At 40.5% G+C, this 24800-nt stretch overlaps 2 protein-coding genes across 3 annotated transcripts; both read right to left on the bottom strand.

The window, feature by feature from the left end:
* Nucleotides 1-213: 213 nt before the first annotated feature.
* c7h11orf96 (chromosome 7 C11orf96 homolog) lies at nt 214-1880 on the bottom strand. Its single transcript, XM_046395174.1, has one exon. It carries the CDS (start codon nt 1434-1436, stop codon nt 1056-1058), a length of 381 nt encoding a protein of 126 aa, XP_046251130.1. The 5' UTR covers nt 1437-1880; the 3' UTR covers nt 214-1055.
* Nucleotides 1881-4411: 2531 nt separating this feature from the next.
* Nucleotides 4412-24460, bottom strand: alkbh3 (alkB homolog 3, alpha-ketoglutarate dependent dioxygenase). Of its 2 annotated transcripts, XM_046394736.1 has the most exons (11): nt 24321-24460; nt 23366-23451; nt 23052-23167; nt 22880-22914; nt 22725-22772; nt 22165-22268; nt 20660-20748; nt 20119-20328; nt 19318-19416; nt 16829-16971; nt 4412-5755 (listed from the first exon to the last, which is right to left on the bottom strand). In XM_046394736.1, exons 2-10 carry the CDS (start codon nt 23439-23441, stop codon nt 16846-16848), a joined length of 903 nt encoding a protein of 300 aa, XP_046250692.1. In that variant the 5' UTR covers nt 23442-23451; nt 24321-24460; the 3' UTR covers nt 4412-5755; nt 16829-16845. The 2 variants fall into 2 exon arrangements, with proteins under 2 accessions (XP_046250692.1, XP_046250690.1); XM_046394734.1 differs by lacking the exon at nt 4412-5755 and having other exon boundaries at nt 15045-16971.
* Nucleotides 24461-24800: the final 340 nt, after the last annotated feature.

Genomic DNA, 24800 nt, shown 5'->3' with positions numbered 1-24800 from the left:
TGATGTCAGAAATATCATGAATAGTACAAAACGTATTGTAGACTAATATCTTGTTTCAACAACTGGATTTCCCAATGAGCCAAACGATTACACTGCATGCAAAATGGCCGCATGGTCGCGACATTTTGCTTGATGTACGTCATATCCCCTGTCACTATCCAATAAAGGCACCCCTTTAAAAATTGCACTTCTTAAATAGAAAATGACTCAAAATACTTGAAAATATTTATTAAAGTACATATAACAAACATTGCAATATATATGTATAAAGTAAAACAAAATATACAGTATAAAGGTTATGATTTCTTTAAAAGTCAAGGTGACTTTAGAAGAGCAATAATCTACAACTCCACTTGGTTATGAACAAAATGATAGAATAAATAGACATTTAAACAGGCTCTCTTTTTTTGCTTATGAACTGAAGCAGCAACAGCAGAGATCTCATTCACTGTGAAGCTGGAAAACAAGAGCTTGAACTGTTGACGACGCTTTGTTAAGATAATCTACTGCTTCAATGATGGCCAGATCACTTTCGGTGCTCAGTACAATGTTTAGACAGAGTATGTACAGCGGAGTAAGTCGCAAAACTAACATTTTTCAACAGTCCTTTCTGTAGTGACTGGTCACGTAGAAAAATCAGGATTGAAACAAAAATATCTATACAGCTTTAAAGTGGAAAAATATCAACCATCTTTCGTCTTTCAAGTTTTCCTCATAGACATCTACAGTAGAAAAGGAATACATTAGAAGAGTGGTGTGTTCGCCACTGCGTCATGTGTTACTTGTACACTTATCATATCTATACAGCAGTATAACCAGCCTGCAGTGATGGCAGAGAGCTTTCAGATATGCATCCTGCACAAGTGCATCCTTGAGCTATACACTGTATGTTAGTATATATTAAGTGTAGACTTTTGTATAACAGCAGCAGCTTACAAACACACAAACAGGCTGGCAGACAAGCCAGTTTGGTTCAGTTCAGTTGGCCTCCATTCGAAGCGGCGTCAAGGAGAAGGAAGGAACATGGGTGCCAGGAGACGAGCATGTCCCACCAATCACTGGGTGGAGTCGGAGTCACTGGAGTCCAGGCTGACCTGTGTGGGTGTGGGGGTGCAGCTGTGATGGGCAGCTGGCGGGCAATGGAGAGTCTGTGTGCTCCGTCGCAGGTTCTCCAGGGACTGCAGGAAGGAACGACGTGCCCTCTCCTCCTCCAGAGGTGAGGAACCCTCTTCTTCTACCTCCGCAATCTCAGCAAAGGTGACAGGCTGTGTTTTGAAGCGAGTTTCGCGAGATCGGCGGGAGCGGCTCTTGCCCCTTGCCGGGCCCTTGGGCACAGGCAGCTGCTGGGGGAACTCCTCCATGGCCGAAGCCATAAGGTGGGCTGGCAGGACTTGGAAGCCAGAGGCCTCCATAACCATCTGACGCACAGCAGCCATTGGCAGAACAGAAGCCCAAATGTGTACAAAATTAAATCTAGTTCAAATCAAATGTGGCACCAAGTGTGACTGCAGCTGGAAGACGACTGATCTCAAGTCTCAAACTTGTCTTTCCTTGCTCTTTCTGATGCCTTTTTCCTATTCGAGGAGAAGTCTGTCTCAGGAGCAAACCAAGTTCGTCCAAAGTCAAGCCAAAAAAACACTCCTCAAATCTTGAAGTCAGGCAAAAACAACCAGTAACAGCGTTAAAGGAACAAATGCTTTTAAGCTGCTCTGGTCAGCCTCTGCTCTTCGCTCCTCAGCTTGAATGCTTCTGTTTCAACTCTGCTGCTGTCCGATGTCTCTTTTCTCTCTGGCTGTTTCTCGGTTTGTGTGTGTGTGAATGTCAGTCTGCTGAAAGCTAATGCCACCGACAGCTCCAGCACTCTCTTTTATAGCATCTCACTACCCACTAGTGTCTCCCCCTCTCTCTCCCTCCCTACTTGTCTTTGCCAGGTCCCTCCCACTCCCCTCCTTCCTTCTCATCATGGTTCCGGCCTTCCGAGCAGTCAGTCAGTCAGTCACCCCACCAAAATAAACATGAGGAGCGAATATCTGTGTGTGTGTGTGTGAATAGGTTCTCGGGTGTGGGGGATTTGACAGATTTGTGTGCAGGGGAGGGGAGGAGGAGGTGGAGGCACAGGGAGAGAAAGACAGTTGAGACAGAAATGGAGACGTAAAATGGAGTGACACATTCAGAGTGAGTCGGGTAGAACAGAGACAACAGAAAGGAGAATTGGAGCAAGGAGAAAAGTGGCCCAAATCAGTGTCAAGGTGGAGAGGCTCAAATGCTGTTATGTTTTATCACAAAATACAGGACGGAGCGAGAACCTGCAACAAGCGCTCCAGGTGTTTTAAAGCATCAATTATCAATCATCATCGATTATTACCACCTTAATTAGTGCAGTTAATATGAACAAAGATAATCACACAGTCTTTTGCAGATACGCGCTCAGACGTAGCTGAAAAATCTGTTTATCTTCATGGCCCAAAACAAAATCTAAAGCTTTCAGTTTACTGGAATCTTGCAGCTGGTGGTAGACAGCATTCCCATGAGACATTTGGCTTCCATCACATTCACGGACAACCACAAACCACCAAGCTGTGATGTTGTGGAACTGTCTCAGCATACAACAAAATAAGTATATTAATAAATCACGTTTACTTGCTTATTTATTGTCCGTGTTATGATATTTTGTCATGCTGAAGTCCTAATGAATACAAGAAAAAACAGTGACAAGTACATGAGCAATGCCTTGAGGGGAGAGGCAACCGCTGTTGTTTTAGCTGAAACCCTCAGGAGATTGTAAAGGGGATAAATCGTTTCCACCAGGGCCTGTTTGTTTGTGGAACTCAAGACATCATAATTAATTTTGCACTGACATATTGATGTCATGTGATAGCATCTTATTCAGTTGAATCAAAGCCAACACAGACTAAATTCATAGCAATGCAGTGATAGCAAAGAATTTAATGAAGAGCAGCAAACATATTAAAAATGGTGCATCCTTTCAGGCTACTACACACTGTCAAGTTTAAACACACACACACACACACACATGATTTTACACATGAGAAATACCACTGACTGTGTGCAGGTGAACCAAAGTTATGTTTTCAAGTGAAAAACTGCAGTTCCTCCAATGGCCACTAGTTTTCTGTGTGGTTAACTGACCCAACAGGCCACCTTTTTAGTCATTTTTGGATCAGATGGGAAACTGGAGCAACCACAGTGAGCTACAAAATGGCTCTCCAGAAACCTTTGACATCATGAAGACTACATCCATGTTTTATACAATCTGTGATCCTGACTAAAACGGCTATGATGCTCATGATGGTTGATATGTGCATAAGACAACTTTTGTTTCTCAAATACATAACGTAGATAACCTTCTGGAAATGAGCATTTAAATGTTTGAAAATGAGGGAAGAGGATGACACAGAAAGTCACACGGGATGAACGGCCTTATACGTATTCAAACTCACAGCAGACAAGGAAACAGATGCCCAAACGCCAGAGACTCATCAGCCTCAGCATCATCCCAGTCAACATGTCATGTCACCTTAACTGAAATGACTAAATTTCTCAGTGTCACGGCTGATGGCAGCGTCTCAGAGTTGGTGTAGCTTGGCTCGCTCGGTTACACTCACACTGCAGCTGACAGTGTCCCAGTCATGATTTCCTTCTTTGCATGCGGCTCAGGTCAGACGTTTTCTGATCAGTCCCGCCCCTCAGTGCAGTCAAAACACATTCAGCCGTAATGTGAGAAGAGAGACGCACACAGTGGGTGTGATAGAACAGTTCACTGCCAGTGCAATACTCACTTCCACAAACAAGTTGGGCAAATAAACCAAAAACAAGTTGTTACTTTCAGTATATGAACCAGGGACAGTAGATATATCAATGTGCATTAGTGACTATCAGTGCAACTCACTCAATCACTCTTAACAATTGTCTACAGAACTGTCACGATGCTATTAACTTTGGATTTTGCAAGCACAAGCGTCAAGCGTTGAAGCATGTTAACTTTCCAGAGTTGTAAATCCTGCCAGACAGCACGATAAACCCAAGTGTAGTGTTTTGGTGTCTGATAAGGCGTCAGACTCATGGACTATTACTCAAACAGACGTCATCATCTCATAATACCTAAAACAAAATGCCCACATTTATGTAGCCTTTTTTTTTTAATGAATGCGGGGCTGTTTGTGGTCTAAATACCCGCTTACTGTAGAACTGCTTGGTTTCAATATTTAATAAGTTTGTATTGGGAACAGAGATGGGTCACGTCCCAAAAACATATAACGTGAACATTGCCTTTGACAATAAAAAGCAAAGGTTTAGCTCAGAAAACAAATTCAGTGTTGAAAATGTAAAAATAAAATTATGGATTACATAAATTGATGCATGTGTAACCATCTTTATATCTATCTACATGTAGCTTCATCAAAAGAACTTTTCAAATGAAAGCAGGGTGATAGATAAGTCAGTGACACACACCTACAAATCGTGTCATGATCCACTATCACACTCAGCGCCGCAGTGTGCAAGGCAACACGTACACAAGCACCACAAACTCTGCTAGGTGAAACCCAAGTGTCATCCGTAGTCACTAATATTAACTTGTAGCGTCACCAGCAGTAGCATGAACATCGTGCATCGTACGACCTGTCAAACCGTGGTGTCAACTTTTATGCATTTCAGTGGTTGACCTCATGACCTCATGGGCTTTCCTTTGCTGTGGCGGGTGCAGAGTTTTCAGGAGTGACGTTACGACCTAAAACAGTTCCCCAGTTTCGTCATGCATTCCTTGGATGACACCTTAGGAGGGTTAGAAGGAGACCACATCATCCTCCCTCTCTATCTCACACACACATGCTCACACACACACACACACTTGGGTTGTAAGTCATGGCTGTGAACCTGCAAATACCCACTTGCTCTATTTTGAGTAGATCATCCATGATCAAGCCAGCTGCCGCCATTCAAATGACATCACATGGCATTTGTGATTCCTTCTTAGCCACACATGTACGTGCCTGCCTGATTTTTCATTTTATCACCCATTTGATTTAAATTACGCCTTTTATGACATGCCTGCAGGGAATGGGAATGGCACTGAAATGCAGGCCAAGAGCTGTGTGTGTGTCCTTGGGGATGCCTAGTTTTCCTAAAAGACTGCCAAGGCTGCCTGGGTTGTACACAAGGACATTGCTTGGCAAAAACAATCCCCAGAAAAAAGCATTTAAAATGCACTGATCTTTCGATCAGGCTGTTAAAAGTGTCATTTAGAATGAGGAGGTTAAAGGGAAACAACTGATCCCTTTTTATTTAAGTTTTTATCTCATTTTCAACATGTTTCCTTGCTTGCTTTGGAAATTATGGCAGTCATTAATTTTAATATCTATTATTTCAGAAAAATTAGGAAGTCCCGGTGTTCACCATAATCTCCCATGGTGTCTTTTCTGATGGTCACAAAAGTCAGAAATGCATAATTCCTTCACACATGAGCTTTGATGACAAAAAGTACTGTTGAATGAACTTGCTTTCTTTGTTTCTAGTTCATAAAACACAGGCATTTATTAGTCTTCACATACACAGTTAGATCTTACTTAAAGCATCCTCTTTTAGGAAATTTAAAAACACTGTCACACCTGTGTGCTGTTTTGCTCTATCCCATCCTGTATCCTCTAATCAACAGCTGATGGCATTTCGAGGCGAATACCTCCCGCAGGGACCATGGGCAGAAGCAGCTGATCACTAACACCACCATCGTCCCACCCTAAACACACACACACACACACACACACACACACACACACACACACACCTACCTATTCAACATGGTTTGAATCATACAGTGTATATGTTTTTTGTTTTTTAAAGTAAAGGAACAGAAAGTATTTCTTGCAATGAAGAGAGAATTATAACCCAATTCCAATTACTAGCGTCTTTTATCTTAGTGTTTTTAATGCACATTTACTGTATGGTTCAGTCTCATTGGGGGTCACATCGTCCCCATAGATCACAGGGATGAGTAAGGCTTTGTCTGCTCCAAGGCTGACAATTTTCACATGTTAGATAAAATCATAAAAACATACTTAATCTGCAAAATTTATATTGTAAAAAGAATTGTACATAAAACTGTTTTCAAAATAAGCTACAGATTTTTGTCCTCTCTCAAAAATTGTTTCATTGGGTGGCCGACGAGCTTATCCTCATTTGTTCTGCAGTCAGAGCTTCAGTAATTTATGAATGAAATAATCAAACTGAGGAACAGAAAACTACTGATGATTCATCAGCATTAGAAAAGAAACTAGCTAACAAAGGACAGGACGAGTCTTGAACAGTGTGTGTCATTTGGGGTGAGAAGCTAGCTAATAACACAGGAGATTATTGGTGAAGACAAGTTGGAAAGGATCAGGAGAAACAGAATGAATCTAGTGTCATAAACCAGTGGAGCAACCTGCCAAACAACCAACATATCAACTTGGCTACCAAGATGTTTATGGAACATTTTATCCTAATTTTGACTGTGACACAATGTCACTGATACAAGTTAAATGAAAACATGCTTGCAAAAGAGGCTACAAAAATAGATAAATTTCTTATCTTCTTGCAACAGCTATACAAAGGTTCATAATTAATTTGTCTATGATATAGTGTTTAAAGAAAGACAGTACGGTATAGCACCTTGGTGACAACAGCATATTCCAATCTGACACATGGATTAGTATCAATGTGTAACAATGTGCATATAAATATAACAGTCCTGGTTATGAAACACGGTCGGAAACAAGGGCATCAACTGGAAAATAATCAGATGAGTTGCTGTCATTAACAAGCAGGCTCGACTTTCACTACAGTCCTCTTCATTGGCGTGTGTGTTTGTGTGGCAGGCAGAGTAACAGGGCTCAATGTAAGGGATTAGATCAGGGGCTGACAGGGTATAATTGGCAGTATAGTATGTCTCAGTATGGAATACCCTTTAAATTACTGTAGCTTACTCATGTATCGCTGATAGTATATGCACTAAACCAAAAGACAGACTACGCAGTGCAAGCAGCACTATACAATAAAGAGTTTAGACAACTTTAAATAGATGGAAGTGAACAGGGCAACACTTGTTACAGAAACATGTCAAAAAGTGTGAAGAATTAAAATGTGGTCTGGGTCTGACACAAATAGTGCCTGTAGGAACAAAAAGAAAAAGTCACTGCTGTTTGAAATGCTGTCTTGTTTTTAGTCATGCTAGCTGCATGGCTCTAGACATGGAAATGTCAGTCTTTCAGTCAGTCAGTCCACCACTTTGGTCCTGACTGAAATATCTCTACAACAGCTGGATGGATTGCCACGAAAGCTTCTACAGACATTTATGGACCCCCAGATGAATCCCACAGATTTTATTAATCCCCTGACATTTACCTAAAGTCCAAATTCAGTCACTATCGGAAGGACTTCCATGAAATGTGGTGCACTCATTCATGATCAGACCAGTACTAATTGTAATAACTCTGGTGATCTAACTTTTCATCCTACACCATCTTCAGAAACACCACTAACAAGAAGAGTACATCAAAATATAAGCGGGACACAGAGTAAGACAGTGAACAGAAGAAGCAGAAAGCAAGTGAAACAAAAACATTATCATGGATCGCAAGTTCTTTCCTAATAACTGGCTAAATTGGTGTTTGGAGACTCATGCGGACTCAACAATTCTTCAAATGACAGTCTATTTAAACATGATGTTTGCTGTGCAGAGGCAGGTAATAAGACCTCCTGAGCCAACACTCAGCATCCACCAGCTAACACTATGGTGGTCATCGTTAATTCTTATCTGTCAAACACTGCAGACTGGAAAATATTATCCATTGTATCCAGAACTTTGTTTATCTTATCTAATTTTGAAACTCTTAGCGCAGACTAGTGCATTCAGTGACAGTGATTTTGCTTAAGTTAAATTGTTCTTGAAATGAACAGCTGTTTATCCAGTTTAAGGAACTTTGGCAAACTTAACTGGGTTACGTTATGTTAGTGGTACAAATGTTATGAACTTTTTGATTTTTTTGTTTCTGCCCAGGTGGATTTTAGATGAAAGGGTCTGGAGTTGTGTCTGTTTATTTGTTTAAGTCTATTCTGTTTAAATCTGAAAGGTAGTCTTTTTATTTTGGTAATGTTTAATAATGGACATTATTTACTATACGCAGCCTGAGCTAAGTGAGACCACTCAAACTTACTGGAAGCCTGTTGACTAAAACTATTGTTCTGTTAGTTTGTTTGTTAAAAAGAATTACTTTTACTGAGTGTGTGTGAGAGAAAAAAAATGAAGAAAGAAGAAAGAGAAAGAAGGTGGGAGGGAAGGAAAATCCATTAAACAGGTCCACATGGTCAAGAGGTGAGGTACACGCCACAGGCAACATTCCCGTACCTGCAAATCACCCTGTACCCACTGCTGAGGGACGCTCCTGTTACCGTAGCAACCCAAATGTCAGGGGACTACAGAGAGGAGGGGAACCAAAGCTGGCAAGTCACACAGCACCTCAGGTAATGTTTTCTCTTCTCTCTCCGCGAGTGAGCACACTTATACCTGTTAACTCTACGCCACAATACCATACAACAAGTCATTAAATTACTGATTAAATGCTTGAACTACTTCTTTGCACCGCATCCCAAAGTCGGGAGTTAGGTTGCCAGGTTTGACACCATTGTGCTTGTACAGAGACCAAAACATGCTCACTGACTGACAAGCCAGTGGAAGTACAAAGTGGACGCCTGAGAGGTGCTGATTAACCCAAACGGTTTTTGAGGCCAGGTTATTGTTGTTATATTAAAAGGTGAATGTGATGTTTTTGTTTCAAAGACACTGCTGAAAATGTGTTAAAAACTATATTATTTGGTCCACTGACCAGTTTGATCATGTGTGGCTGCTGTGTGAGAAATTCATCTACCTGTATATAACACTGCACTGAAGAAAACTTCAGTCACTTTCAGTATTTTGGAAGGTAACATTAAGCAAAGTGACATTATTACAAAATCACCAAATTGTGTCTGTCAGTGGCTTAAATTAGTTGCACATTTCATTAAATACAGTTTCAGTTACAACAGTTTGAATTTATGCAGCTATGTTCAGTGCAGGAAACATTAAATGGACAACACTCACACTTTCTAGTATAGCTTTAACGTAGGAACATAGTCTTAGTTCTGTTTCAAAATACATGAGATGGCAGTGGAGGCAATGTTGGTGCAAATCAATGCAGACGTCATCCTCTGGGGATTGGACTGGTTCCCCCCACCCTCCCTCTCCTGAGACTGAGTCAGTAAGACACCATAAGGACAACATGGTTATTTATAGACTGAGATTTGGAGACTGGGAAGTATTCCCATCCAGAACACCGCGTCTGTTTACACTGAACAGCCACGTGCATTCGCAGATAAATTATGTCTCCCACATGAAAAGACAGAAATCATTTTTACAGTTGCTTTTTTTGTTTTTAATCTTAATTCGAGATGAATCTAGTTTTCTCATTTAAATCTATGCACAAGACCTGACAACTTGCAGGTTACGGCAGGCTGACGCTGTATCATGTCTCTGTTAAATCTTGTGTTTTGATTATTACTGATCTGGAATGTAGTCTGTTTGAAATTGGGGTTGCACCATGCATCTTACTCCACTCATAAAAGCTTTTTCAGGGGCACACAGGTGGTGAAAAGGTAACATTTCCATCCACCACTGCGAAGACCCACGGGTCTTCCAACAACTACAATTGTTTACAAGGGAAACAAAAGCCCTGAAGAGTCAATGGGAGTCTACATGTCTCTTATAAGACAAAGCATTTCCAGTGTAACAGTGGCCAAAGATTCGTTGATAAGTTCATTGATCAGGAACCCACAACTGTGACCTTCTGGTTATTGGATGGTCTAATGAAACACTCACCCTGTATAAAGCCATCACAGCACAATTAAAACGGATCTCTACTGAATCATCGGCGGTGCGTTACAATCAACTGCCATGTCCTCAAGATGTCACCAGTGACGTGTCTGTTCACATGAAGTTAGTGCCAGATGCTAAAACTCACACAGGAAAGTCATGAGTTTGCAAGGGGTGGAGCAGATATCGAAAACAGCAGGGAGAGATCCATTTAGTCCAGCTGAGGTCATGTTTTCCACTATTCCAAAAAAAGAACATGGCACTAAAATGAAAACATGTACACCCGACACATGAAATGCTACTGCTTTTAACCAAAAATGAGGAAAGGTTTTCTTTTGAGAAAGTAGCAGAAGAGGAAGAGGCACAGTCAGGGAGACTGAACTGAAGCCATGAAGCCCAAAGGAGAGGAGGGGAACAGAGCTGTAGGGGGTTGGGGGTCGGTCAACTTGTTCCCAGAGCAGCTTCCCAGCAAATCACAGCATGATTTGACTGCACTTACAACTGTATTAAACACACAGAGACAGAGACACACTGTTAGCTGTAGTGAAAAACACAGCTGTGCACAGTGGCCTAATAACCACACTGCTCATCCGTCCTCAATTTCATCATGCTTTTCTCATACATCTTCTCCACCACGATGGTAACCTGTACTCCGGCTCTACAAATGCCATCGGCTCATGGAAGCCTCCTCCTTCCACAGAGCTTGCCGACAACATATCTCCAGTCATTATTTCTGCGATGTCCCGGATAAACTTGTCTTTCGACACATGCCAACACTGCTAGCTAATGAGGTGATGAGAGAACCTGTATCCGCTGTTCACCTTTCGTGCTTTATGTGCAAATGGTTAATCAAAGAACTAGCTGCTCTATGATACCGTGGTTTAATGTTACATAACTTGCACTGCAAGTCAAAATACTTCAACACACAGCACACTCATACCTGTTTGTCACCATTTTGTCTGTAACATGGGATCAAGTGATCTCTGATTGGAAACATTGGATGTAATGTAGCACAGATCTACCGTTTATATTTGTTATATAAGAAAAAGCGATTACTCTGTACGTTGGATGAATACTGACGTCCAATTCAAGTACTCGAGTACTTGTGCCCATCCCTAATGTGTACACACAGAAACACAAAACACTCTATGGGAGACGAAGGTAAGTTTAGGTTTACCTAGAAAGCAGCAATAGTGACACAGTCTCCTGTGCTGTGATGTTACTGACCTGCAAACATTCTGCCTGTACACACAGAAGGTTGTGGACTGTTCTCTTCTAAAGGACTCTCTGCTATTTAAATTGTTGACACAGTGTTTAACTTTTAGCCGAAGCATGAAAGACTTGAGTTAGCTGCTCCACACAACTAGAATTTATATGACCTGGCTCTCACAGCACGGTAACATAAATTCCAAAAATCTAAATAAAACCAGAGGCAATGATTTACAAGTGAACTGTATTTCCGACAACAGTTTAACAAAGTGTTCCTGAGCTCATGTTGTGATAGCTTTTGCACGTGTTTCACAAAGTGGGGAACCTCACCCTGTACTTGCTTGTGAATGACTGAGCCTTTTGAGCGTTCACCTGTCACACATGAAATGCTGGCAACAAATTAAGAATAAACACCTACATAGAAAAAAAATTCTGAAGCTGATGAAGTGAAACTATATTGTCTTTGCACCGTTTTCACTTGATTTCATGACTATAAAGATAAATATATCATATTCTGTTTTATTTATGTTTCACATATATTATATTATATGTCCCAACTTTTTTGGAATTGGGGTCATTTAATTTCTTTTTTTTACACAGGGCAGCAAATTCACTAATTGCAAAAACAAGGCTTCGAATCCTTCGATTCATTACACAAGTCCATTTGTTCCTTCATTATAATATTATGTAACACCGACGCATCTGAACTTAATATATGTGGTTAAATATCCTTGTGTATCATGACTCCGTAATGCCAAGCAACCTACCCAAACCTCTGTGATAAAACCTAGTCTTGTCGTTTACAGCTCATTGGCTGCTAATGTGGCACAAAACAGAGCCTGGTAGCTGGAAATCAGGTGGCCACAGTAAACAGCACGGTCAGGAATGTCGATGAACTGAGGCCTAATTGGGAGCAATCCATACAGTGGCTCCAGTGGCTGAAGAGACAGCTAAAAGGAGTTAGCAACAACCGCAGCTCTGATGCAGCCCCCATGTTTCCAAACGCTTCCAGCTCTGCACAACAGGTGCCGGGATCTGAAACATGCAAACAGTGGCTAACACAGGAATGTCGGGCAGCTTGTTATTTAGCTATCACAACATAAGCCATGTTCCTTTCCAGGTAGAATGGAAAACATCAACAATGAAGACTAAAGAGTTGGACAACAGCTGCAGATACTGGAAGACAATGTCTAATTCTGAATATACAGTGGGAATGAACAGGGCCAGTTACATTATAGATACATTTGTTTTTTTCTGTCAAGTCAGGCAAAGTTTACATAAGCAAGTTTGCGAAGAGTCAATAATTCTCTGTGGATCCATTATAATGAGCAACACTGCTCATATTATACATATAAGCTGTTTATCATTCTGGTTTAGGGGAAAAAAACACTCTGGCTTGTTTTTATTACTTTAGACTGATTAGTCATGTTGGCTGGCATTAAGCCCAGGATGCAGCAATGGTGCCCCTGCAAAGTAGTGCCTGAAAATGGCAGAATCCCCGCAAAAAATTACAACAGCTGCTAGTTTGTTAAGGCTACTACTGTAGTGGCCAGGGAAGGGTTAGGATACGTTGGTAATTTCAACATGTAGTCTCGGACGACGTTGTTGTTTACTGTACTGCGACAAAAAACAGCAGCAGACCAGGATTTTGAAAAAGGAAACACACAAATAGCAGAATAGAAGAGAAAGTCAGACTTATATCAACAGTCCACATCCAGTGGGTTAGACTATAATATGACACAATATGATCATGAATCTTAACAGCTACCAATAACCAATAATCAGTACAGGTTGGTTCAGGATGGTACTAGGCCCAGCGATTTAAACTTAACATTGGCTGTGCCAATGCTAAATCAAATATGTTCGGCCCAGACCCAACTTCAACATCCAGTGGTGCGATGTTCTCTTCCGGCACAAAATGTCCCAATCTGTGCCTCTGGAGGCCCAACATCAAGGAGCCGGTAAGAATCAGGCACAGCATGTGGTGCCTTTCTCACCTGCACTGCACCAACAAAAGGCCTCAGACCTGTTACACAAGCTGCTGCACTCACTGTGGGTCTTCCTAATTAACTCACTCCACACACACACACACACACACACACACACACAGTGGGTCTTGCAAGGAAAGAGGGTGACTGCCGGACCAATCACACAGCATGAGTTCCCAAATCCACTCTCACATCTTGCAGTCCAGTATTCTGTCACGTGTTACCAAAGCTGTTTATTCAGAGGTAAAGGAGGAGTGTGACGAGTATCGCTGGGTTTGGGATCCTTATTGTCAGGCTTGCTGGCATTTAAGATCGTAGCAGACCAAAGTAGGGCAAGATCCTGGGTTAGCTAAAAATGTTGTCATGGTTACAGTCACTGATACAGTGATGGGAAAGTATTTGAGAAACGGAGTTAAGCAAAGGCTGTAGTACGTTTGCAGTGTTTTGGGGTCAAGAGGTGTTTAGTTTGAACAGAGCACCTTGGTGAGCTCTGAATCAAAGGCGGTTTTACCTCACCACTGTCACCTGGAGGAATGATGGGTCCTGGTCTGTTTGGAAAACATTTTGGACTACACAAATAAAACTGACTTCACTCGAACACGTCTTGGCCATCAGTAAAGGTGCAAATTGAAGCCACTGTTGCTGTTTTCATGTTAGTGAAACGAGAAGCCAAAACAGTGCTAACTTGGTTTTCGATTAAGAACAGGATGAAAGGTGGTTTTGACTGTTAACTGCAATAACGCATATTATCGACATCTCAAAAATCAAAGTCCTTCTCTGTAAAATTTTCAAATGTAAAGTCCAGATAAAACTTTTGTCCCATAATGAGGCAAAATAAATATCACTCTGTCCACCCAACTGTAATTGTAGACTTGAAGACGTCCAAGAGGCGTCATCAGTTCAACTGACTGGTAGGGAAGTGACTGTGTGTGATTATATCAGCACGGTATGATGTTCGGTCTCTAATCCATTTGTTTTTTAATCCACCTCTCTTTGCTCTTGGAAAGCTTTTGTGCCACTCTTGGCTGTTAAATCTCCCTTGTACACCACCTTTTAGTACACCACCTTCATTGGAGTCGCAGGACAGTTTGTTCCAGCCGGCTTTTTTCTCCTGAGAAGATAATACGACTTGTTCTGTTACACGAAACTCAAGTATCGAAACAATCTTCCTATGTAGCAGCAGTTGGAAGGAACAGATGAGTCAGGCCTATTCATGTATTCACCAGGGGATTGTTTTGCTATGAAAAAGACTAAGATTAAGGCAATCCACAGAATGTGACAAGTATTGATAAACTTATTGTAATGTAATCCTCAGAGTTATCTGAGAATCACTAAGCTTGTCTAATAGACACGAGAGGCATAATTCAGCTTATTTCGTTGGCCAACTGTTGTACTGAGTTTCAAACTAGTCGTTTTGTTTGGTGCCTGAGATCTCGAAGTCGAGTTTTCCATCATCCATTAGTTGAACTATCGAATTTGGCTGTTTCACATGGATATGAAAAGTCTTGAGTAACCTTAAAAGTGAGAGTAAGCACCTTAACCTTTCTGTTTCAGTTCAAATCGTTCAATGTGTTGGATACACACCAAGTGACAAAAAAACACTGTCTACATACTGTCTGCATACCTTCTGACAGCACATGACTTTGACAGAAACCACAATATGAAATGATCGAGAACTGTTTTGCATTAAACAACCTTATCACATCTTTTGGATGTTATTACAACAACGGTTGCATAATCTGTCCAGTCTCAGAGATCCTGGATGAACCTTCCACTGCTCGCTGTATTTTGCAAACATTGTACACAGATGCAGTATATTTTCATGACAAACTTCTTGTCACAATGTGTTTTTTTGTTTGAACTTGCCTGTCTTATATAAAATGTTACAGTTATAAAATGTCCGACCGACGAACTGTTTTTGCAACACAGCACACGGTAGAAGAGAATTAATAGGAGTAACTGTTTATTTCAGAACAACAGCAATCAAGACCATCATGTGGGCAGTTGAAGTAGTGTGCATCCCACCCCCTGAGGTATTTGGGCAATTTCAGAAGTTAATGTCACGATGGAATAGAAATCATTAAAAAAACAAACAACCATTATTGTAAAACTGCATGAATCACAAAATCATAGATTCTCAATGCCTCCCTTCACTTTCTTTAATTTAGCGTGTTTGCTTCAGGCTGTTAAAACATTATTTCTGTGGGATTTTTCCGTCGTAAACAAGTCCCTGCAGTAACCTTAGCCATGTGAATTTGATTTGGTTTGTGTCTGCTTGATGTCATTCACAGCATCTGATTTAGTTTGTACTGTGTGATGTCTTTTGTAAATTTTAGACGCATTCACCAAGTTATATATAATTTCAACAAAAAGATGAACACAGAAATGTAACAGATCCTATGTCTAAAAAATGGGACATTTTCTCTAAACAATCTCTCATTTTCTCCATTTATTCATGTATCAAAGAATAAGTTTTGCATATGGGAAAGAGCAGCTCTGACACTGATGACAACATAAACGACTGACTGGTTTCTCGTGATTTCATTTACCACTCAATATTTACTAAATGTCCCTTCAGTTATCTTAAATAAAACAATCACAAAAGCTGCTTCAAATCTGCCTATAAGGAAGACAAATCACAAAATCAACAAACAACTTGCAAATTACATTTGGCATGTGGGTCATTTTAACAAAACAACCCAAAAAACTAAACTATGAAGATACCACCTCTAAACATGTGTTTGCAGGACTATTCCGGTCCATATCAGAGGTTTTAAAAAAAAACATGAACTACTTCTTTGAGGAACTCGTCAGACCAATCCGGTTCAGCAGGACAATTAACTAATTCCAGTCCTGATGGAGTGTAATCGGCCTAAGTGGCCACTTTACTTGTTCCTCCCCTTTTAATTGCGTCCATGTTTTCTCCAAAACGTTCCCCAAGATTAATGAGGCAGGAAATCATTTACATTTTAGGGCATTTCACCAAAAGTCACATTGTCAGTGACTGGCTGTCCAGCGAGCTCTACGGACACTTAATAAAGACTAATAAAGACATAAAGACTCTTTTCATCACATGTCATGTGGGGCATAATGAAAGTTGGGAAAAGAAAAACAAAAACAAAGAAACAAAAACTTCAGTCTAAGTGACTCACATCGGCAGATACAAAAACATGGACATGCAACCTGCTTCTGTCCTGTTCCGATGTTACCAACAGGGAGCGTCCCATTACTAATCACATGTTTAGTGTTGGCAGTCAGAGCAGTGTCTTGCTCAGTGACATTTCAATGCTGGTTGCACTCTCCAAGAATACTAACCAAAAATATTATCAAACCCTTCTGAAACAAACAACTATCAGAGCTGAATAAATGAAAACAGTCAAACTAATAGGTAGACCCTGCATTAACTAAGCTTTAAAGACTTCATTATAACCCACTCTTCTGCTTAGCTTCCCTGAAAACACTGATATCTGATAATCGCCACTGGCAGATCTATTAAAGTTTGTTTGCAGCAGGTGAATTGAGGCACAGCTTCAGATCGCCCTGTTTAGGCTGGAGGAAGCTGTGGCCTGTAACTCAGTGAACACCTCTTTCAGACAGATGAAACCGCTCGCAAGTTCACCAAGAAGAAGACGAGTGCCGAGCTTTGTTTGGCAAACTCTCCCCATCATTCGTGTCTGGAATGCAGAACCAGCACCAGAACCAGCAGTTTCCTCAGCCTTACTGCGAGTACCTGACTCTGAGGGGAGACTATGGCCGCTTGGCTGTGAATCGCAGCTTGGTTCCCGCCCTGTGGCCCTCCGGTTCGGGGTAGGTTGTTCTGAAGGTCAAGTTGATGCGTGGGCCTCGGTCATGGTATTCTTTGGCCACTCGGTGCTACAGAGACAGAGAAAAGATGGATTTTTCAATTACGTGCCTAAAATGTATGTACTGGTCTTTTATACAATAAGATTTCCATGAAGACAGGAGGGAGAGTCTGCCTGTGAATGGACACCCTGTGACTGGCTGAAGACACACACCTCTGATCATCAGCTTTTCTTACTGAAAACATGAGGCAGAAAAGTGCAGCATATCTCTGTTTTCTGTTCTATAGTCATCAGATTAAAGTTTCTTATGAAGGTGTTGCTAACCAGCCTTGAATCTCTGATATTGTGTTGTGTCTTTAACATGGTTGGGTTGCTTAATTTTGAAGTAGTTGTGCGTTTTGCTTTGTTTTTTTTTTCATATGATATGTGACAAATTCAAAAAACAAAATAAAACTTTTAGTAACAAAATTAATAAATGAATGAAGTAAAAAGTACAATATTTGCTTAATACAAAGTAGCAGAAAAACTCAAGTACATAAACCTCTAAACTGTACTTACTTACATTCCTTCACTGTTTTTACTGTCAGCCTCCTTGGTTATTAACAGTGAGTATCAGCTGATTCCTAATGAAAATTGTTTGGAGTTTCCTAACATGTTTTGTTGTTGTATTTGTTGTTGTTTTGCAGCTGACCTCTGCCCTCCACACACAGGTCAACCAGACAACATACAATGAACATCATTTTCTTTCTGTTTGACACAAAAGTCACATTTATTCCCCCATTGCAAAAATAATGTTTAACATTTCTTGGAATAGCAAAAACACAAAGCGTTTTCACATTTATGGGTTATTTATACACACAGACATGCACATAGACACACTCCTCCCTCGCCTACATCTCCAAAGGAGGTGAAAGGTTTGCTTATCCATAACAGTGTCAAAAGGAAAAGTCCGGAACAGGCATAAATAGCCCTGTATCCTTTATGAAACAAATGAAGTACTTTAGCAGGATTGACAGGTTAAGTTAAATATTTAGCACTCACTTCCAAATCTCTCTTACTGAGCCAGGAGGTTTTATTAGGCAAAGAGACAGAGAGAATTTATGGGCATGTGATCTTCTTTCTCCGGCAAGATCTTAAAAGGAGAGATGGAACCCTTGTTGAAATACTCAAGGAGGTGTCGCCATAAAACACCTGTGACCTTCTCCAGATTTTTTCTTTTTTCTTTTAAGCCCAAACCTCTTTCGTTCTTCCTCGTTCTAATCTCCTCGTCCCCTTTGTTTTTGTCTCACTCTTTATTTTCACTTACTTTTCAGTGTGACCAACTGGGAAGTTTTAACACAGGACATCAGTAAAGCAGTATATAAAATACAAAGAGCCAAAACTTTGACAATCTCTTGGCCAAAAGAACTGTGGTCAGAAAGGCCACAAGGTTAGCAGAAAGAAACCTTCTGAGTGCCAAAAGTGGAGGACAGCAAAGAGATCAAGTGGCTGCATAGTTTCCACATAAGCCAACAACATTTTTATGGATACACCAGTGGTCTTACAATTTTCAAATATATTCATGTTCTTCAAGTTCTTTCAAGTTTAAGTCGATGTACACAGATGCTCAGTGCCAAAAGAACAAACATGTACGTGGGGTTCCGCAAGGCTCCTTCCGAAAGTTGTTATAAATTTACATCACTGATGTTACTGATTCATCATTTAATGCCTCTTCTTTCTGTAAATGTCACTTGTGCCATATAATTAGCTTATTTGTCAACACCCTGCTTTATTTTACCATTAGGGAAGAACAAGTATAATAAATCTGAATTCAGTGACTGATAATTAGCTTGTTCCGATTGTAGTGCATCTAGTCTTTCATCACATGCACATTTCCCTCTGGTGAACAGTCATGCTGGAATAGAAAAGGGCCTTCAACAAACTGTTGCCACAAAGTTGGAAGCATAGCATTGTCCAAAATGTCTTGGTATGCTGAAGCATTGAGATTTCCCTTCACTGGAAGTGAGGGGCCGAGCCCAACCCTTGAACAAAAGCCCCATAACCTGTCTGGATACTTTTGTCTATATAGTGTACCTGAATTTAACCACAGCTTTGTGTTCCTGGTCACTGAGCTACTGAGATGCTAACTTACAAAGTGGTGCAATCAAATGTAACAGAACGGCAGAGGGCCTAGAGGTTGTAAATTTTCCCTTTTCTGCAGGGAATCAAACTAGCAATCAAATTGTTTTTTTCTTCTTTTTGTTTTTTATATGATTTTCCTCTACTGCACGACTGTTTAGCTATGCCTCCTTCTTTTTTCTGTACAAAGTTTAAAAGACATAAAAATAAACAGTATGACCTATTTCAGAAACTTACAACACTTTTAAAGTAGTCTTTGCGTGAGCGTGGGCACTTGTATTTGATTGGTGGAGCCTACCTGCCAGTCATCTTGTGTGGCTCCTGACATCAGCAGAAGTGTCCCGTGACTCAGGGGAACCCGAATCCGCTCCACATAAGTGTAGTCACCGTTTTCCTCCTAAAACAGACACATAATGAAAGGAAAGCACAATGTCTATTCATCTAAACGCGCACACACACACACTACTGGTACATTGTGCTGTCACATGACTAAACACACATCATTGCACAGACAAGAACAAAAAGCCTTGAACTTAACTGAAGGCACATTTTGTTAGCTGAAAATCACAACTATCAGACTGACTCAGCTACATCATGACTCCTGAATCTTGCCTCCAAAGAAGTGTGTGCGCTTCAACACTTGAAATAACACACGGTCCTCTAAATACTCTGCTGAGTCACACACAACACAACACCTCACTTAAGCCTTCCCTCTCCATCCAGTTTTTCCACTAACTCACCTTGGCTGCTATTCTTCACTCTATCCTCACTTCTTCTTAAGATTTGCACAGCAGTTCTGCTTTATTAAATAGCGTGTAGTAGAAGCTCTTTGACTACGCGCCAAAACAACAGCAAAAGGTCAGATAGTGTCGGCAGGTTTTAGGTCAAATCAAATACTTTATGAGACCACTTTAATGAATACTGGGAACTGAGTCGAAGAGAAGTATAATAAAATTATACCAAGGCATTCAGTGTTCAGACACGTAATACAGTTACTATTCATGGAAGCAACTTATTTGTTATGCTGTATCTAAACCCAATGTAAGACCGGATATTTGAAGCAAAGTAAACCACTTCTGGTGCTCTACCATCATCTCACCGGGGGAGGCTGCTTGCGAAGGTTGAACACTCTGGTGTCACCCAAACTAACAGAGGCAATGGTGGGTTTGGCACCCAAGGAGGCCTCATCGTCGCTGTGCCAGCCGATGCTGTCGTGGCCATCCCGATACAGGTTGCACAGTAGTGAGTTGAAGCTGCATCCGCTCACCTGCTCCACTGCATCGCGGATGGTTAACAGCAAAGGATGCCACTATGGTGGAGGGGGCAAAAAGAGAGTAAGTTTGGCACATACCTGAAGATATAATATGGAACATTTCCACATTAAAACCAGTAGAATGTTGTTAAATATTTTATTGAGTTAATCCAGTCTTTCCAATTATTTTCTAACTCAGAAATCTGTTATTGTATTCAAGGTAATGGTGCATTTCACAAAACAAGAAGAACAACGAGCAACATCATGAGAAATTAAAAAGCGGAAAAGAAAAACACAGACTCTAATGTAGAAAGGATGTGTGCATACCGTTTGAGCAAAGTGCTTCCTTTTCCTTGAAAGTCGTGGTGGTTTAAGGAGTTTATCTAACCTGTGTGTTAGCAGCCATGGTGGAGTGAGAATACGTGTAGGGCAACTCTCCAAACCAGCAAGTCAGCCTGGGCTCCTCGTATGCCTCACCTGCACCAACGCACACAAACAAATACACTTTCACCTCAAAAGAACCGACCGAGACCTTTGGTCAGGACATTATATCTGAAACCAAGTTTTATGTAAGTGCATATAGTTCTTAGGATTCTGGCATCACTGCTGCCTAATCACAATATAAAAGGGAAATGTTTGAAAAGTTTAGATACTTGACGCTTTTTTCAAACTGGTTTGATGACGATAGAAATAAAGATCGCATTGCTCCATGCATAATCTCTATACTGCATTAGTAATTGGGTCATGACAATTTTTACTTCAAAAAAGAATAGATCTAATCAGTTTCACTGCTGCCTCTTTTTTGTTAAATGACAGCTATAAGTAGGGTGGAAATCTGACCCATTTTTGTTCTGAGTATATTATTGTATTATTTATTATTGTATCCAGCATTAATCTGCTATGTCACCAGAACCTATTTCTATCTGAAGGTAAGGTCATGTAAGGTCAACATCCTAATTTATTTTCTCTGTGTCTTCCCCTGTTGGCCCTTGGACATCTCTCTATATCTGGGAACAACCAGATCTTTTCCAAGAACCAATCCATAGTCAATAGTGTATTTTGGCCAGCCCTGAGGTTCAAAAACTTGTGGAAAAATAAAAACAAACTGCTCAAGCAGCAAAGACTAACTTATTCGGGGACTCTGGAGCTAATACTTGGAAATATGTGTGGTCATTTGTCAACTTTCAGAAGCCTTACTATTTCCATAAAAAGATGCTATCAGAGGGAAAAGATTAACAAAACCCACTCAAAAGATCCAATAGAGAGCCCTGTGTAATGGTTGGAAAAACTGAGTCAAGAGGGTTTTAAAACAAGACAGGGCAAATGACAGAAGACGTAGGTAGGAGAGGTGACTGGTGAAGGGTTAATGTTCTTTTTCCCACTTCTTCCTCTTTAACCCAAACATCAGATGGACTTTGTTGACAAAGTCTGCGGAGTAATGGATTGGGATTTCACAACTTGCCACTATAGCCTGTGTTTAGAAATCATCTTAGTCACTAGTCTTTATTGTGCTGTTTGTCTGCTTCGAGGCGATTGTAGCGTAACACACAAAGTGGACAAGCGCCAGCTGAGAGAAAGGCTGATTCTGAGGCAAAGTCTGGCTGTGGTTCAACAGGCTTGCTGCATATAGTCTGGGTGCAATGTGCAAGTTATTCTTTCCTTTTAAAGGAATATGCCAACTGTTTTTCTAAATGGAGCCTTTGCACAACTTTCACACGTTCAAAGAGAGTAGCTGGCAGCCTTGGCAAAGGTGTGCATCCCCTAAGGGCTTGCTAATTTTTATATGTATCATAAAAATAAAACAATATATTGCCTTCCTTACAATATCACAATATATTGAACAATAAGCCCCGTATTGTGATACTCCTGCTTGGTGCCCTGCCTGGTACCCACCCTGTCGGTAGTTGGTCTTCTGAGACCAGGGGAGCTCTGCTAACAGCTTACTGAACATCCAGTCAGACTCTTCAGGGGGAAGAAACCCAGGAAGCAGCTGCAGTCTGGACAGATGGAATAACAAGACACACAAACACGCGCACCCGCACACACACACACAATGTACCCTGTGAAGCAATGTTGACGCAAACATTACATAGCTCATATTACTGGCTCTCAGTTTTTACTCTACTCTACTCTAACTCTAAGCCTAAAACGTAAAAATAAATATTGTGGTTGTCCAGTATGCAGTATGTACAGCATGTTACTACATATTCACTGTCTATTAAAAACATGGCTCATCTCCATGTGTCCTTGGGGGTAACATAAGTAGGATAGGAAGCATGACAGTCCCAAAGAGCTCTACAGTATTGCTTGTGGAATGACTGCCATCTAGTGGATTTAAACGTCAATCACAGACTTAATCAATGACACTCATTCTGTTTTCCAATCAGTTCAATATTTTTTTTGTCTGCACTTTCCAGTGAACAAGGATTCCCTCTAAACGAGACCAAACTCACCTGGACACTCCTGATGGTCCATGACTGATCTCATAATCACCTGCCTCTCTGTTCACGGCACAATGATGAGAGACAGGAACAATTTTAAAATGGCTGTAAAATTAAACAAAATCCTGAAAAAGTCTAGCCATTGGAGAGAAAAATGCGTGACTTACTCAATCACCTTCTCGGAAGGAACATCTCTAACTGGCTGCAATGTAGAAAGGACAGAACAGAGAAAGCGAAAGCATTTATGTGTAAAACATTCTAACAAAGAGGAAAAGACCAACTGATTCTGATACTGATTGCAGTATTCATTGCCGATTTATTTGTATGTTAATAGTCTACCTTAATGGGCTGGTGAAACTCAAATGTTGTTGTTGTTGTTGCTGTTTTCTGTTGTCCAAATCCCCAAGCAACGGGGGCTGGATTGACAGTTTTGGGTTGGTTGTTTTGGACAGCATCTGGTAAAAGAACAAAAAATAAGAAGCTGTTTTCTAAATATCTTGCAGGTTAACATAACTAAGAATACGTTTTCTGTAAGTGTTTTGGCTAGACACAAAATATATGGGTCAGCATCTGGGGCTATAAATGAGTAAATATAAAGACAAAGATCTCATTCAGGGAGTAGCAGGCAGACAGCAGGAGCTGCCCAACATTACCTGCTTGTCCTGAGCGTTTTGGAAGTTGTTTGGCCCAGGAGCCCTGGACTCTGGCACGCTGGCGTTTATCCGACATCGCATCACATCTGTGGTGTGAGAAAGGATGAAACAAGCACAACTGATCACTTGTGCTAATCCAGGCATACTTAACATTCATAAAAGTACGGGCTTCCAGAGAACTTATGGGCCTCTTTCCACTGTCACAATAAATAATCACAACCCACATATTTTTATTCATCCATTAACTTATTTCATTTAATATGTTCGAAGGACAGCATCAACACCATATACAGAGGTAGCACATATTTGTCTTCCCTCCCAAGGCCAGCAGAGTCACCAGTGATAAGGACTGCAGTGGCATCCAAAACTGAGATAACCGTGCAAATAATATGCATGTTCTGCACTACATCTGCGTGTTTACTGTGTAGATAGATAGATAGATAGATACTTTATTGATCCCGTGGGAAACCTTTAGTATTGGGGAGCTTTATATTGTAGTTCTTTGTGATGGTTAGTCTATTGTTTAAGGTCACCAACCTGCATCAACGTGTTCAAGAAACGCAGAATAACAGGACTTTTTGGGTAAATACATCATACTGAATGTTAACTTGCTAACTTTACTTACATCTCTAAAATGAAAACAGGACTAGCTGATTGGACAGGACAAATGCACCGGTCGTGCAACACCATCAAATAGTGGCATCTATTTTATCATCATTTCTAAACTATACTGATAACATGTGTATACATGGGATAACATGCTGTCAGTCAAAGCGTGGTTCAGCTAGTTAGGAAAGATTAGCAAAAGTTTGTTAAGAGAGGTGGTTAAGGTTAGGTCGCCGTAATGCTAGCTAAACCTACCTAAAATTACTTTAATAAACACTTAGTAAAGGTCATAACACAAAACAAATATCGGGTTAAGTAAACAAAAAATCAAATCTTTAAATTTACTTACCAAAATGGCAGCCAAAACGCCATACAAATAGGAGAAAAGAGACAATTACACATTACAAGCTAACACGTCCGTGCTTTGTCAACCATATACAGTGTGTAACACCAAAACAAATCCTACCCGTAACTGAGATGTGAAATGAAGTTCCGCCCCGTTCCCTAAAATCTTTGGCTAATGTGATTCAAATGTAAATATCTGGATCTAAATCACAGTATTAAAATACAGTTTTGAGTAACTTACGAACGTAATTTGAATACTTCCATCACCGGTATGTATCTTCATTCTCCTGCTCCTCTTCGCTGTATTTCATAAGGAATATTCTTTTTTAGTCTGATGCATTTTTAATTTGCTTCTACTCTTGTCTTTGCAGATTACAGATTATAAGGGGTTCTTGTTAAAAAAAAATAGATTATAAATAGTTTATAAAATATGACAAAGATCAAACAACCCACCAGCATATAAAGTACTTCAAATTGGCTCCAC

This window comes from Scatophagus argus, chromosome 7 (assembly GCF_020382885.2).
Source record: "Scatophagus argus isolate fScaArg1 chromosome 7, fScaArg1.pri, whole genome shotgun sequence".
Taxonomy (NCBI): domain Eukaryota; kingdom Metazoa; phylum Chordata; class Actinopteri; family Scatophagidae; genus Scatophagus; species Scatophagus argus.
Note: the sequence above shows the minus strand (reverse complement) of the source record. Positions and strands in the feature narration are given on the sequence as shown.

Excerpts from the sequence above, each read along its gene's own strand:
- c7h11orf96 (XM_046395174.1), bottom strand. The coding sequence starts at position 1,436 with ATGGCTGCTGTGCGTCAGATGGTTATGGAGGCCTCTGGCTTCCAAGTC.
- alkbh3 (XM_046394736.1), bottom strand. The coding sequence starts at position 23,441 with ATGTCGGATAAACGCCAGCGTGCCAGAGTCCAGGGCTCCTGGGCCAAA. Across the intron at positions 22,773-22,879 it reads CCTTCCGAGAAGGTGATTGA|AGAGGCAGGTGATTATGAGA; the intron begins GTAAGTCACGCA and ends TGCCGTGAACAG. Across the intron at positions 20,329-20,659 it reads CCATGGCTGCTAACACACAG|TGGCATCCTTTGCTGTTAAC; the intron begins GTTAGATAAACT and ends CCTCCACCATAG.